Source organism: Ranitomeya imitator, chromosome 3 (assembly GCF_032444005.1).
Source record: "Ranitomeya imitator isolate aRanImi1 chromosome 3, aRanImi1.pri, whole genome shotgun sequence".
NCBI classification, from domain to species: domain Eukaryota; kingdom Metazoa; phylum Chordata; class Amphibia; order Anura; family Dendrobatidae; genus Ranitomeya; species Ranitomeya imitator.
Genome location: NC_091284.1, coordinates 737,813,404 through 737,828,417, shown reverse-complemented (window position 1 = coordinate 737,828,417; position 15,014 = coordinate 737,813,404). Strand labels below are relative to the sequence as shown.

At 45.2% G+C, this 15,014-nt stretch overlaps 1 protein-coding gene across 7 annotated transcripts in view; it reads right to left on the bottom strand.

Annotated features, from left to right (window-relative positions):
* The window catches only part of SETDB2 (SET domain bifurcated histone lysine methyltransferase 2), a 160,378-nt gene that overhangs the window by 90,602 nt on the left and 54,762 nt on the right, over positions 1-15,014 (bottom strand). For all 7 annotated transcript variants that reach the window (XM_069758848.1, XM_069758855.1, XM_069758850.1 and 4 more), the window contains 2 exons: positions 10,766-10,834; positions 7,900-7,990 (listed from right to left, as the gene is read on the bottom strand). In XM_069758848.1, the coding sequence (XP_069614949.1) occupies positions 7,900-7,990; positions 10,766-10,834 (160 nt within the window). The remainder of the gene's footprint in view (positions 1-7,899; positions 7,991-10,765; positions 10,835-15,014) is intronic.

Genomic DNA, 15,014 nt, shown 5'->3' with positions numbered 1-15,014 from the left:
TATTCAGCACAGAGCCACGTAGTATATTGCCCAGTCACGTAGTATATTGCCCAGTCACGTAGTATATTGGCCAGTCACGTAGTATATTGCCCAGACACGTAGGTATATAACACTGCCTACGCAGTATTTAGCAATGTGTGCACCATATCCCTGTTAAAAAAAAATTATTAAAATAAAAAATAGTTATATATTCACCCTTGGGTTCCAGCGAAGCTGTATGATGCGGCCGCCATCTTCCGTTCCCAGGATGCATTGCGAAATTACCCAGATGACTTAGCGGTCTCTCGAGACCGCTAAGTCTTCAGGGTAAGTTCGCAATGCATCTCTGGGAACGGAAGATGGCGGCCGGCGCGAGCGCATCGTCCAACGACAAAAGGTGAGAATAGCAGGTTTTTTGTTTTTTTATTATTTTTAACATTACATCATTTTACTATTGATGCTGCATAAGCAGCATCAATAGTAAATACTTGGTCACACAGGGTTAATAGCAGCGGTTACGGAGTGCGTTACCCGCGGCATAACGCGGTCCGTTACCGCTGCCATTAACCCTGTGTGAGTGGTGACCGGAGGGGAGAATGGAGCGGGCGCTGACTGCGGGGAGTATGGAGCGGGGACTATGGAGCGGGCGCCGGGGACATTGACTGCGGGGAGTATGGAGCGGAGTGCCGGGGACACTGACTGCGGGGAGTATGGAGCGGGTGCCGGGGACATTGACTGCGGGGAGTATGGAGCAGAGAACCGGGGACATTGGCTGCGGGGAGTATGGAGCGGAGTGCCGGGGACACTGACTGCGGGGAGTATGGAGCGGGTGCCGGGGACATTGACTGCGGGGAGTATGAAGCAGAGAACCGGGGACATTGGCTGCGGGGAGTATGGAGCGGAGTGCCGGGGACACTGACTGCGGGGAGTATGGAGCGGGTGCCGGGGACATTGACTGCGGGGAGTATGGAGCAGAGAACCGGGGACACTGACTGCGGGGAGTATGGAGCAGGCGCCGGGCACTGGAGCGGGGAGTATGGAGCGGGCGCCGGGGACACTGACTGCGTGGAGTATGGAGTGGGGAGTATGGAGCGGGTGCCGGGGACACTGACTGCGGGGAGTATGGAGCAGCCATTTTCTTCCGGTCTGTGCCCGTCTCTGATTGGTCGTGGCTGTTTTGACCCGACCAATCAGCGACTTGGATTTCCAGGACAGACAGAGGCCGCGACCAATGAATATCCGTGACAGACAGAAAGACGGAAGTGACCCTTAGACAATTATATAGTAGATTTGCTGATAAAAAATAAAAATTGTCCAAAAATGGCGCCAGCCAAGCCAGCGCAGTAGCATCTTTCAGCGATCCGATAGATGCTACTGCGCAGGCATCGCCAGCGTCGTCTTGATAGAGAAAAAAAAATTGTCTCCACTAAGATGGCGCCGGCGGCGCCTGCACAGTAGCATCTGTTGGATCGCTGAAAGATGCTACTGCGAAGGCGCAGCCAGCTCCAATTTGAGACTGAATTTTTTTTTTCTGAATAAATTTATATCCGCAAATAAAATAATGAAATGCACATTATACATGCGATCATGCTGCAGTGCAGGCTCCGCCAGCCTGCTGGTTTTCTTTTAATTTTTTTCAAAACATATTATAATCAGTATGTAGAATAGGGGCCAGGTCACTGAGGGATCACTGACCTGTCATAAGCCATACTGATGAATATGTAAGCAGAGCACCACATGAAGACCGCACCGGCCGCCCCGAAGCACGAGCATATCATTAACTGAACATAAACATTAAACAAGAACCACAAGACGGATGTCATCAACCCAGGTATCATTTAATCAGTATAACGGCGCCGACCTGACAGTGTCTGACGGCTACTCAGTGTCTCTCGGCTACTCAGTGTCTGACGCCTACTCAGCACAATCCTGCTGACAGATTCCTTTTAAGACGGACAGTTCTGGCTTCAAAACTAGAAGGCTATGTGCACACGTTGCGGATGAGGCTTAGGAATTTCTGGTGCCTCTCCTGGCAGAAAACGCACCTTCGGATTTGTTGCGTTTTTTGTGCGTTTTTGCTGCGGTTTTCTTTTTTTACCCCTGTGGTTTTTTATAATGGAATGGGTACAAATATGCTGCAGATTCACAAAAAAGAAGTGACATGCTACTTCTTTTAAACCGCAGCGTTTCCGCAGAGGATTTTCCGGAAAGTGTGCACAGCATTTTTTTTTTCTCATTGATTTACATTGTACTGTAAATCAATTGCGGATCTGCAGCGTTTCTGCACTGCAAAAAACGCTGCGAATCCGCAGAGAATCCGCAACGTGTGCACATACCCGAAAGCAGTGGCAGCAGATACAGAACAAAGCAGGTCAGTCGAGGTTCACTGGGTTCTGCAGAGGTGTATAAACCACAACAAGAAAACAGAGATCCCTAAAAAATAACTTTTAATAATGAATTTAAAAAGACTATATTTACCCACAAAATAAATAAAACAGTATTAAATGTACCTAATGGACCCTAAAATGAACTACAATGAGTCCTACCTGGCAGTGGAGGTTGGCACCCTACTTTACTGCGGTTGGCGCCCCCACTCCTCGACGGCTCGCCCTTACAAGCCCTAAAAGGACTTATACTATAGGAAAGGCTGAGTAGACACTACTCTCAATACCTAAAATGATAACCTGCCTATCAGTGGAGGTTGGCACCCTAATTTACTGCGGTAGGCGCCCCCACTCAACGACGGCTTACCCTAGGGTCCCTAATAATCCCTATAATACGGGATAGACAAAGAGAATTTTGTCCCACAAACACCACCGATACCCGTAGAAGAGAAAAAAACAAAACAAAATAGAAAAATAAACCTAAATAAAATAATATAAGTAACGAAAAAAAAAAAGTTTCACTATACTAGACTGATGTACTATATTGAGCAAGCAAATAATGCTATAATAGATAGAATACTATAACCCAAATACGGGTACACTGGGTGCAATAATATTTATGTCCACAAAATAGGTCTCTATTAAAAGTTATTTTTTAGGGATCTCTGTTTTCTTGTTGTGGTTTATATACTTTTTTCTGGGATTCCGCATTATTGTGCTTAGGCGTTTTCAGGTTTTTGTTCTGCAGAGGTGACAATGGCCGTTCATCATAAGGTTGCCTCTGCAACTGTATGGCCCTGTCTAATGCTGTGTCTTCCGCCATTAATTCCACATTTTAGATACAGTTATATGAAAAATGTTTGGGCACCCCTATTAATCTTAAGCTTAATGTTTTATAAAAATTGTTTTTTTTGCAACAGCTATTTCAGTTTCATATATCTAATAACTGTTGGACACAGTAATGTTTTTGCCTTGAAATGCGGTTTATTGTACTAACAGAAAATGTGCAATTTGCATTCAAACAAAATTTGACAGGTGCATAAGTATGGGCACCCTTATTTTCTTGTTTTAAATACTCCTACCTACTTTTTACTGACTTACTAAAGCACTTTTTTTTGGTTTTCTAACCTCATTGAGCTTTGAAATTCATAGCCAGGTGTATGCAATCATGAGAAAAGCTACTTAAAGTGGCCACTTGCAAGTTGTTGTCCTGTTTGAATCTCCTCTGAAGAGTGGCATCACGGGCTCCTCAAAACAACTGTCTAATGATCTGAAAACAAAGATTATTCAACATAGCTGTTCAGGGGAAGGATACAAAAAGCTGTCTCAGAGATTTAACCTGTCAATTTCCACTGTGAGGATCATAGTAAGGAAATGGAAGAACACAGGTACAGTTCTTGTTAAGGCCAGAAGTGGCAGGCCAAGAAAAACATCAGAAAGGCAGAGAAGAAGAATGGTGAGATCAGTCAAGGACAATCCTCAGACCACCTCCAGAGAGCTGCAGCATCAACTTGCTGCAGATGGTGTCACTGTGCATCGGTCAGCTATACAACGCACTTTGCACAAGGAGAAGCTGTATGGGAGAGTGATGCGAAATAAGCCGTTTCTGCAAGCACGCCACAAACAGAGTCGGCTGAGGTATGCACAAGCACATTTGGAGAAGCCAATTACTTTTTGGAAGAAGGTCCTGTGGACTGATGAAACCAAGATTGTGTTGTTTGGTCATACGAAAAGGCCTTATGCATGGCGGCCAAAAAACACAGCATTCCAAGAAAAACACTTGCTATCCGCAGTAAAATTTGGTGGAGGTTCCATCATGTTTTGGGGCTGTGTGGCCAATGCCGGCATCTGGAGTCTTGTTAAAGTTGAGGGATGCATGGATTCCTCTCAGTATCAGCAGATTCTTGACAATAATGTTCATGAATCAGTGACAAAGTTGAAGTTACGCAGGAGATACATCTTTCAGCAAGACAATGATCCAAAACACCGCTCCAAATCTACTCAGGCATTCATGCAGAGGAACAATTACACTGTTCTGGAATGGCCATTCCAGTCCCCAGACCTGAATATCATTGAACATCTGTGGGATCATGTGAAGAGGGCTGTCCATGCTCGGCGACCATCAAACTTAACTGAACTGGAATTGTTTTGTATAGAGGAATGGTCAAAAATACCTTCATCCAGGATCCAGGAACTCATTAAAAGCTACAGGAAGCGACTAGAGGCTGTTATTTTTGCAAAAGGAGGATCTACTAAATATTAATGTCACTTTTCTGGTGGGGTGCCCATACTTATGCACCTGTCAAATTTTGTTTGAATGCAGATTGCACATTTTCTGTTAGTACAATAAACCTCATTTCAAGGCAGAAACATTACTGTGTCCAACAGTTATTAGATATATGAAACTGAAATAGCTGTTGCAAAAAAAAACAATTTTTATAAAACATTAAGCTTAAGATTAATAGGGGTGCCCAAACTTTTTCATATAACTGTACCAATTGCTGTTTATTATAAAGAGCAACTGTAGAATTAGTATTAATGAAAATGCTGCTTTTCATTTACAGCCCCAATTCCAAGAAAGTTGGGACGCCATGTAAAATATAAAGATAACAAGAATGCAATGATTTGGAAACCTCTTACAGACATACTTTATTCAGAACACAGATGAGAAGGTGAAAGTTATTTATTTCAAATTAAAGGAGAAAAATGCTTTAGGCTGTGTGCACACGTTGCAGATTTTTCGCGTTTTATCCGCTATAAAAATGAAAAAAAATGCATACATTATGCATTCCATCATTTAGAATGCATTCTGCAATTTTTGTGCACATGATGCGTTTTTTTTTTCCGCGAAAAAAAACGCATCGCGGTAAAAAACGCAGCATGATCATTAATTTTGCGGATTTCCCACTATATTATTGCATTGGGAACCTCCGGAAAATTCTGCAAAAAAACGCACCAAAACGTGGTAGAAACACGGGAAAAACTCATGCGGATTTCTTGCAGAAAATGTCTTATTTTGCTCAGGAAATTTCTGCAAGAAATCCTGAACGTGTGCACATAGCCTTAATGTTCACCTTCTGATCTGTGTCCTGTTCTAGATAAAATACAGCTATAAGATTTCAAAATATCTTGTTTTGTTTATATTGAACACAAAGTCCTAACTTTATTTGGAATTAGACAATATATTATCTACCTCTATCTAGAGCTTTACCTATATCTATATCTAGACACACATTCTATTTAAAGAGTAATGAACTGAGCAATATGGGATGGGATGGGATATATACGGACAGAAAAAAATATTCAGCTCAGTGATCGTACTCAGAATGGTGATAAATGGTTGTAAGTGGAAAAACAGGATTTTTGGTCGCTTACCGTAAAATCTGTTTCTTGGAGCCTTCATTGGGGGACGCAGGAAACCATGGGTGTATGCTGCTGCCACTAGGAGGCTGACACTACGCAGAAAAAAAGGAAAACAGCCCCTCCTCCGCCGTGTACACCACACTGACTGGCACTAGGATATTCAGTTTACACATGCCGGGTATTTTGCGGCCCGTTTTTTACAGGTCGTTTTTGCGGGCTGTATTGCCGTGTTTTTTGCGGTCTTCCTCAAAAATGGGCCGCAAATAACCTTCTCGGATCATTTTTTGCCTGTCATTTGTTAGAAAAGGGAAAAAACGGCGATCCGCAAATAAGGTGTACCGCAAAAACAAGCTACCGTTGTTTTTCCGGTACCATTGTTTTAAATGGAGGCCGTGTCTGTAAAAATATCGAGCAAGCCCGATATTTTTTCACGGCCGTATATACAGCCCTCACGGCCATACGGGACACGGTGCTATGATGTATTTTTGCAAGTGTAAAAGCAGCCTTAGTGTCAGTAGGAGGTGGACACGCTCATTTCTTTTCAGGATGGATCTTCTTACTCTGCAGGGATACAGTGTGAACAGTCTGAGTGAACAGAGACTGAGTACGGCGTGTACTGCCACCCCGTATCCTCATATGTCTAGTCAGCAGGTCCTCAACCCATAACATGGAAGAGTGTTTAGGTGATCCGAATTTTGGTTCGGACCCTGTCTCCTACCCACTCGCCCACCAGAGCCTGTCGGTTGCAGGAGGCATGGCCGACCCCCATACCCAGGAGGCTCAGACATCAAAGCATGTTCCTGACTGCAGCAGAAACGGAGAGGTACTTTCCCCTCTGTCCTTTTCTTCATAGGGTCTGAGGGTTAGGATGGACCTGCTAGCCCTACACCGCTGGGTGGAAATCTCCTACTGACACTAAGCTAAACTGAACATTCTAGTGCTAATTTTTTTCTGCATAGTGTCAGCCTCCTAGTGGCAGCAGCATACACCCATGGTTTAATGTGTCCCGCAATGAAGCGATAGAGAGTGTTTCCAGTGGGGTACCACAAGGCTCTGTCCTGGCCCCAATGTTGTTCAACATTTTTATAAATGATCTAGATAAGGGAACTGAAGGTAAACTAATCAAATTTGCAGAAGATGCAAAGCTAGGAGGGAAAACTAACACTAGAGAAGACAGAGAGGATTCAGAAGGATCTAGATAAGGCTACTTTCACACTAGCGTCGTTCGACGCACGTCACAATGCGTCGTTTTGAAGAAAAAAACGCATCCTGCAAAGTTGCCCGCAGGATGCGTTTTTTCTCCATACTTTCATTAGCGACGCATTGCCACACATTGCATCCGTCGTGCGATGGATGCGATGTGTTTTTGCAGTCCGTCGGGTCCGCTTTTTCCAACCGCGCATGCGCGGCCGGAACTCCGCCCACTCCTCCCCGGACCTTACAATGGGGCAGCGGATGCGTTGTAAAACCGCATCCGCTGCCCCTGTTGTGCTTTAACTTCACACAATGCGTCAGTACGTCGGCCCGACGCACTGCGACGGGCCCGTACCGACGCTAGTGTGAAAGTAGCCTAAGCCTGAACAATGGGCAGTGACTAATAGAATGGTATTTACCAGGGAGAAATGCAAGATTCTACATCTGGGCAAGAAAAGAAAGCAGTGAGTATTCCAGCAGCTGTCCTTGGCTTGTAAGCAGTGCATGACATTACTGCCGTGTGCTGCTTACAAGCATAAAGAAGTGCTGGCATCAGAACAAGATGCTGCAATGGTGCGCAGGTAAGTAGGATGATTTATTTTTTTTAATGTTTGTCTGATGGGGGGCTGTGCATACTAGATAGGGATGAGGGGGCAATGCACACCAGGATAGGGATGAGGAGAAAATAAGGTGCCTTATATTTGGGTCGGTTTATACGGTATGTTCTTTATTCAACCTTCCCAAGTCCAGGGCCAAGTATACATCACTGCACCCTGACTCTAGAGCTAACCGCAGTGCTGACGTCATACCGACAGCTGCAACCAATAACTGAGCGCAGCGGATCTGCCCAAGTTGATGGCACGAGCTGCTGATCTCAGTTAATGGCTACAGCTCTGATGCAGTGGACTTCCTACATTATGTCTATGGAACAGCTTTTTTTATTGCAGAAAGAAGGAAAAGATTATATATCTATACATACAAATCACTCTTGATGGGAGATGGTAAAGGTTTTTCTGCCCTTGCTGGTGGACAATCCTCATCTTCCGTCAGCTCTTCTGAAGAACTTTGATCTATAGCAAAAAGAAATGCTGCATTCACATAATCAGATCATGTTTAACCCCTTCTTCCCAGAGCCATAACTTTTTTATTTTTCCATCAATATGGCCATGTGAGCGCTTGTTTTCTTGCGGGACGAGTTGTACTTTAGAAGGACTCCATTGGTTTTAATTAAACGGGAAAAAGGTTCCAAGTGCGGTGAAATTTCTTAAAGTGCAATCCCACACTTGTTTTTTGTTTGGATTTTTTGCTAGGTTCACTGAATGCTAAAACTGACCTGCCATTATGATTCTCCAGGTCACTACGAGGTCATAGACACCAAACATGGCTAGGTTCTTTTTTATCTAAGTGGTAAACATTTTTTTTCCTAAGTTTGTAAAAAAAAAAAGTTGCCATTTTCCAAGATCTGTAGAGTCTCCATTTTTCGGGATCTCGGGTCGGGTGAGGGCTTATTTTTTGCGTGCAGATCTGACGTTTTTATTGATACCATTTTGGTGCAGATACGATACTTTGATCACCCGTTATTGCATTTTATTGTGATGTTGCAGCAACCAAAAAAAACATAATTCTGGCATTTCGATTTTTTTTCTCGCTACGCCGTTTACCGATTGGGTTAATCCTTTTTATATATTGATAGATCGAGTGATTCTGAACGCGGCAATACCAAATATTTGATTTTTATTTATTTCTATATTTTGAATTGGGTGAAAGGGGGGTGATTTGAACTTTTATTTTTTTTTCATATTTAATTTCTTTTTTTTTTTTTTTTTACTTGCTTCAATAGTCTCCATGGGAGACTAGAAGCTGCAGTTGTCCGATCGCCTCTTCTACACACAGAGCAGGGCTGCAGCGCTGCTCTATGTAGCAGATATGGTCACTTGGCGCACATAGCGATCCAGCAATGACAATCACATCGGTCTCCTGCTGAACCTGGGTTGTTATGCCAACCCATCTGCGACCCGCAGTCATGTGACACGGGCGCCGATGGGAGAAGGTAATGACGCGATTCCTGCACATGCACGTTAAATGCTGCTGACAGCGGCAATTAACATGTTAACCGGCTGTTCCGGACACATGTCAGCTGATCAGATCAGCTGTCGTGTGTCGGAAAAGGTGCGGGTTCAACGCCGGAACATGTGCCAAACAGGGGGAGGTGTCCAATGACGGACTATGTCTGTCATTGGACGTTAAGGGGTTAAAGAAATAGCAGTCACCTTGTTCTGCAACAATGATAACTGACTACAACTTCAAGACCATATTGCAGACATAATGTGCCACACTGTACAAACTATGCCTTCACTCTATGCTGTCCATAGTAGGAAAATACAGTTACCCTACTCACATACACACTAAGAACTTTAAAAGAATTAAAAGAAGGTTTTATAGACTGAGAAATGTAAAAAAACAAAATTGCAGTACTGCGCTCCGTCCTCTGGTCCGGGTCTTTGTTGTAACCAGACTTTGCTTCTGTGACGGTCATGATTAATACTAAAGCATGAAATATATCACATTTGAATTGAATTACTGCTCTAGAAAATAGTAAACAAATTAAAAAACCCCGATTCTTAGTACATTTGGTCAATGTATGCATGCCCATGCTAAGAGTCGTCGTTTTTTCCCTATTTCCTAGAGCAGTAATGCAATTAAAATTTCATGTTTCAGGTTTTCATGCTTTAGTGTTAAAAATAAAAAATACAGAGTGCAACTTAGTTAGTTAGTCATGTACGGAGACAGCTACTCTTAGTATGCACCTGTTCACACCAGTATTCTGTTTGGAAGTGACAGTCAGTCTTTTAATGTTTGTTATTATTGACACGGCATCCGGAGTGCAACCGTCGTTCCCTCGGCCCCACAACATCGTGGTGTGAAGTCTAGTGAGCAGACAGCTGCAGCTTAGATACACCAAGCTGTTGCACAACTCTTGGGGTAAATAGTAGATAGCAGCTAGAAGAGTATAGCCCAATAAACTTAAAACATAACCTTTACTAATAATATTAAAAGATGGACAAACAATACACAACACATATCAAAATAAAGTGCTCTCGCCGAAAACTGTGCTCTAATAAAAAACTTGGGAGGCGTTAACTACACTTTACACGGTGGGGGGCGTCCATAGTAGGGCTCATTCGGGCCTGTCCTTGTGAGGACAGGAGTCATTGCTGGGGCACGACAGGGGTTTAGAAAAAAGGTCCCCGTCCCCTCTACCTTAACCTACAACTGTTGGACCCTCCCTGGGACCCTCTACTACCGGCATGGGTACCCTTCGTCCATTATGGTGAGATGAAACCAGTTTTTTATTAGAGCACAGTTTTCGGCGAGAGCACTTTATTTTGATATGTGTTGTGTATTGTTTGTCCATCTTTTAATCTTATTAGTAAAGGTTATGTTTTAAGTTTATTGGGCTATACTCTTCTAGTTGCTATCTACTGTGAAGTCTAGTGACTTGGTTTCACACAACGTCATAACTTTGTGAGGCCTTGGAAAACAGAGGTGCCCAGGAAATGTGGCGTCAGGGATGCCAACAACAGAACTGAAGTCCGGCCGCAAATTATAATAAATTCCATGCATAATAGTTTCTGGTGTGTGCGGCTCACTTTATTCAAAGGAGATGTACAGATGTGTAAAAAGGCAGGTTTCTTCTATGGGAAGTTATTACAGTGAATGGTGCAGAGCTGCAATACCAGGCACAACCTGTGGACAAGTCTGTCTCTGTTTTGGAGAAGCAGCCATGGATCTTTTAGATTCTGTGAGACCAGCTATTTTTTTCCCCAGCTTCACCCAGCACTTACCGCAGGGGTCGGCTTCAGAGTCCTCCAGATCTGACACATTCTTTACCAACATCAGAGCGCTCACGTAATCTAAAAGAAAACAAATACATTCACAGTCACAGAAAGGTAAAGAAAATGCAAAAGAATAAAATACATTTCTCGAGAAATATTTTCAGAGACTTCTCATACCTTTCATCATTAGTACTGACAACCTAGGAGCCGATGACTCCGACAGAAACTATAAAAGGGGTTGTCTCAGGTTAACTTTTCAGGAATGAACCGCTCCCCAATCCTCCCAGATTCCCGATTTCTGGGGGTGGTCGTGTGCTCCTGCTTGACAGGCAGTCCAGATCAGCGATACCATCTCAGGCCATGGGAACTAAACAACTAAAAATCCCTCCGCTCTTAAAGGGAACTGCCCCTGGGCGAGTATAATCTAACCTCTTTTTCTCATCTTTTAGGATACATCGGGGGCTTATCTACATCATTACAGAATGCTGTAGATAAGCCCCTGATGCCGGTGGGCTTAGCTCACCTTCCATTTTGGGGGTGACAGGTTCCCTTTAAGAATAGAGAGGATTTTTAAAACAAAAAATAATTAACCAAGTTCCTGATTTTCACAAGCATCTTGAAATTTTACCCATTGAAGAATGCTGTAATAATTATTTAAAGGGGTTGTTCAAAGTTATCACCTATCCATGGCATAAAGGAATAACATCCTGACCGCTTGGGGTCCGACCTTTGGGAACCCTACCGATCCCGAGAATCCCACATGTCAATGGAACGGTGGTCAATCATTTGCACCTGCGCTCCATTCATTCTCTATGTGACCACCAGAGATACTGTAGCTGAACGCAGAGCTCGGCTGGTCTTTGGTTCGCCCATAAATGTCTGAATGGAGCGTATGCGCACATGATTGACCACCGCTAAATTCACATGGACTTTCAGAGCCCCAATTCTTAGGATCGGTGAGAGTCCTAACAGTTGGTCCCCCCAGAGAACGGGAAGGTATACTCTATCATATGGATAAGGAATAACTTCTAAACTTGAAACTACCCCTTTAAGTCATGTATGGTCGCAAAAGACACAGGTGTGTGCCTTATACCATCTAGTGTCCGAGTTCTAGCCCTGATCAGAATACGATTCCAAATATAATTATTTTAATACTGACAAATGTTAACAGAATATGACATTGCTTTTCATTGTACATCTCCATTCCTAAATAATCAGAGAAGGACCTGGAGATATTACAGATGCACAGACCGGATTTCTAGAAATTGCTGGTTGAAGGAGGAGGTCATCAGAAAACTAATATATATTTTTAGATCAGTATTAGTGATGAAAAAACAGGATTTTTGGTTGCTTACTGTAAAATCTGTTTCTCAAAGCCTTCATTGGGGGACACAGGAACCATGGGGTGTATGCTGCTGCCACTAGGAGGCTGACACTATGGAAATAAAAAAGTTAGCTCCTCCTCTGCAGTATACACCCTACCGACAGGAAGTAGGATATTCAGTTAGTGAGAAAGCAGTAGAAGCAACGTGTAAAATATAATAATAAAATTTATCTACATAGCGCCAACAAATTCCACAGCGCTCCTCAGATTAACGGTTTCAAACACTCAAAAAGTGTTCAAAGAACTCAAACGTAAACGGTATAACACAATAAACAGAGCTGTTCAATTTGGGAGGGTGCTGTGTCCCCCAATGAAGGCTCCGAGAAACAGATTTAACGGTAAGCAACCAAAAATCCTGTTTTCTCGATCGCCTTTCATTGGGGGACATAGGAACCATGGGACGTCCCAAAGCAGTCCCTGGGGTGGGAAAAACAGACTTCCATCAGGTCAGAGGACTCACCACTGCCGCCTGCAGGATCCTTCTGCCCAGGCTGGCGTCCGCCGAAGCATAGGTATGGACCTTGTAAAATTTGGTGAACGTGTGGATGGAAGACCAGGTTACCGCTTTGCAAAGCCATAGGGCGGAAGCCCTCTGGCGTACCACACAGAAAGCGCCGACTGCTCGGGTAGAGTGAGCCTTTATCTCAGGAGGGGGCACTCTGTTCTTGACCCGGTAAGCCTCCAAAATTGCCGTTCTGATCCAGCGAGCAATAGTCGCCTTAGAAGCCGACAGGCCTCTACGCGCGCCATCAGGGATGGCGAAAAGAGAATCCATCTTTCGGAAAGCGGCCGTGCTAGCCAGGGAGATCCTCACTGCCCTGACGAGGTCCAGCCTGTTCAACGAGTCGGAGATGGACAAAAGGAAGGTAGAGCGATGTCCTCGTTGAGGTGGAAAGGTGAAAACCACCTCAGGAAGGAAGGATGGCGGAGGCCTGGGACCACCTTGTCCTGGTGGAAAATCAAGAAAGGAGGTCGGCAAGAAATGGCCGCCAACTCGGAAACGCGGCGGATCGAAGTGATGGACACAAGAAAAGCCACCTTCCGAGATAGAACTGACAGGGAAAACTCCCCGAGAGGCTCAAAGGTGGGAACCCCTAAGAACGTCCAGCACAAGCTTTAAATCCCATGAATCCACAGAGGCCCTGTACGGAGGCACAGCGTGGGCTACTCCTTGAAGGAAGGTCTTAACCTGTGGCTGAGATGATAACGTCTTCTGAAAGGGAAGAAGAGCGCAGAAACCTGGCCCTTTAGGGAACTAAGAGCGAAGCCCGAATCCAGTCCTGCTTGAAGGAAAGCCAAAATTGAAGGCAGGGAAAAGGACATAGGTGAAAAGCGGTTGGACTCGCACCAACGAAAGTAAGCCTTCCAGGTACGATAGTAGATCCTGGAAGACAAAGGCTTCCTAGCCTGGATTATAGTGTGACTCATCCGGGCCGAAAGGCTGGACGCTCTTAGAACTGCGGTGTCCACAGCCACGCCGTTAAACTGACCGACCGATAATTCGGGTGGCAGATCGGACCCTGATAAAGCAGATCGGGTCTGTCTGGAAGGCGCCAGGGGGCGACCGCGAGAAGATTGACGATCTCCGCAAACCAAGAACTCCTGGGCCAATCCGGGGCGATCAGAATGACCGGCACCCCTTCCACCTTGATCTCTTTCGACAGCTTGGAAAGCAAGGGAAGGGGTGGGAACCGATAGGGGAGCACGAACTGCGACCTGTTGAACCACTGCGAAAGGATTGTGGGACCTTGGGACGACCCAAGGGACCTTCCTGTTCAATCGGGACGCCGTGAGGTCCACTTCTGGAGTCCCCTATCGAAGCGCAAACCAATAGGAGACCTCCTGAAGTAAGGAACATTCCCCTGCTGCGAGACCCTCGCGGCTGAGGAAGTCGGCGGCCTAAATGTCCATGCCGGGGACATGCACTGCGGATCTCACCAGGACCGTTGCCTCTGCCCAAAGGAGGATCCTGGAAACCTCGGCCGAGGCCAGAGAACTCCGAGTCCACTCCTGGTGGTTGACATATGCCACTGCTGTTGCATTGTCTGTCTGGATTCGAATTGGCAAGCTCCTGAGAATCCTTACCCAGTGAAGGAAAGACAGAAAGATGATCCGGAACTCGAGGACATTCATCTGCAGAGAGGACTCCTGCGCCGACCAACAACCCTGAAAAAAAACAGGTGACAAAGCCCCGCACCTCAGCCGAGCAGGCTGGTGTCCGTTGTCACCACCTGCCAGAGAACTGGAAGGAAGGATCTGCTCTGAAGGATCTGCTCTGGGATATGAGAAGTGACCTCGGCCACCAGTCGAGGAACCGTTTGACCCGGGAGAAAGCCAGATTGGACGATGCAGGGAGAAGACAGACCTGTCCCCCTGTGATAGAATAGCCTGCTGAAGAAGTCTTGAATGAAATGGGCGAAGGGAAATCGCTTCCGATGTTGCAACCAACCTCCCCAGGACCTTCATGGCCCATCGGAAAGGAGGGAAGCCGAGAACCCTGGAGCAAGCGAACTTCCCGACGAAGGAGGGATATCTTGTCTTCGGGAAGGAAGACTCTGGTCCGACAAGTGTCGAAGAACATGCCCAGAAATACGAAGCGCTGAGAAAGAACAAGACGGGACTTCTTCCTGTTGATGAGCCACCCGCAACGATTAGAGTGTCGGGGAAGATGGATAGACTTTCGGGAGCCTGAAGCCGAAATTCCTGAGCCTCCATGGAAGCAATTACTGAACGAGGGGATTCCACCATTAAGTGTCTCAGACGAAACTTCTTGTTCAGCAATTTAAGATCCAGACTGGGACGAACCTTGTCGTCCTTTTTCGGTACAAAGAGATTCGAAGAGAAGCCTGTGAACCGTTCCTGTTCTGGGGCAGG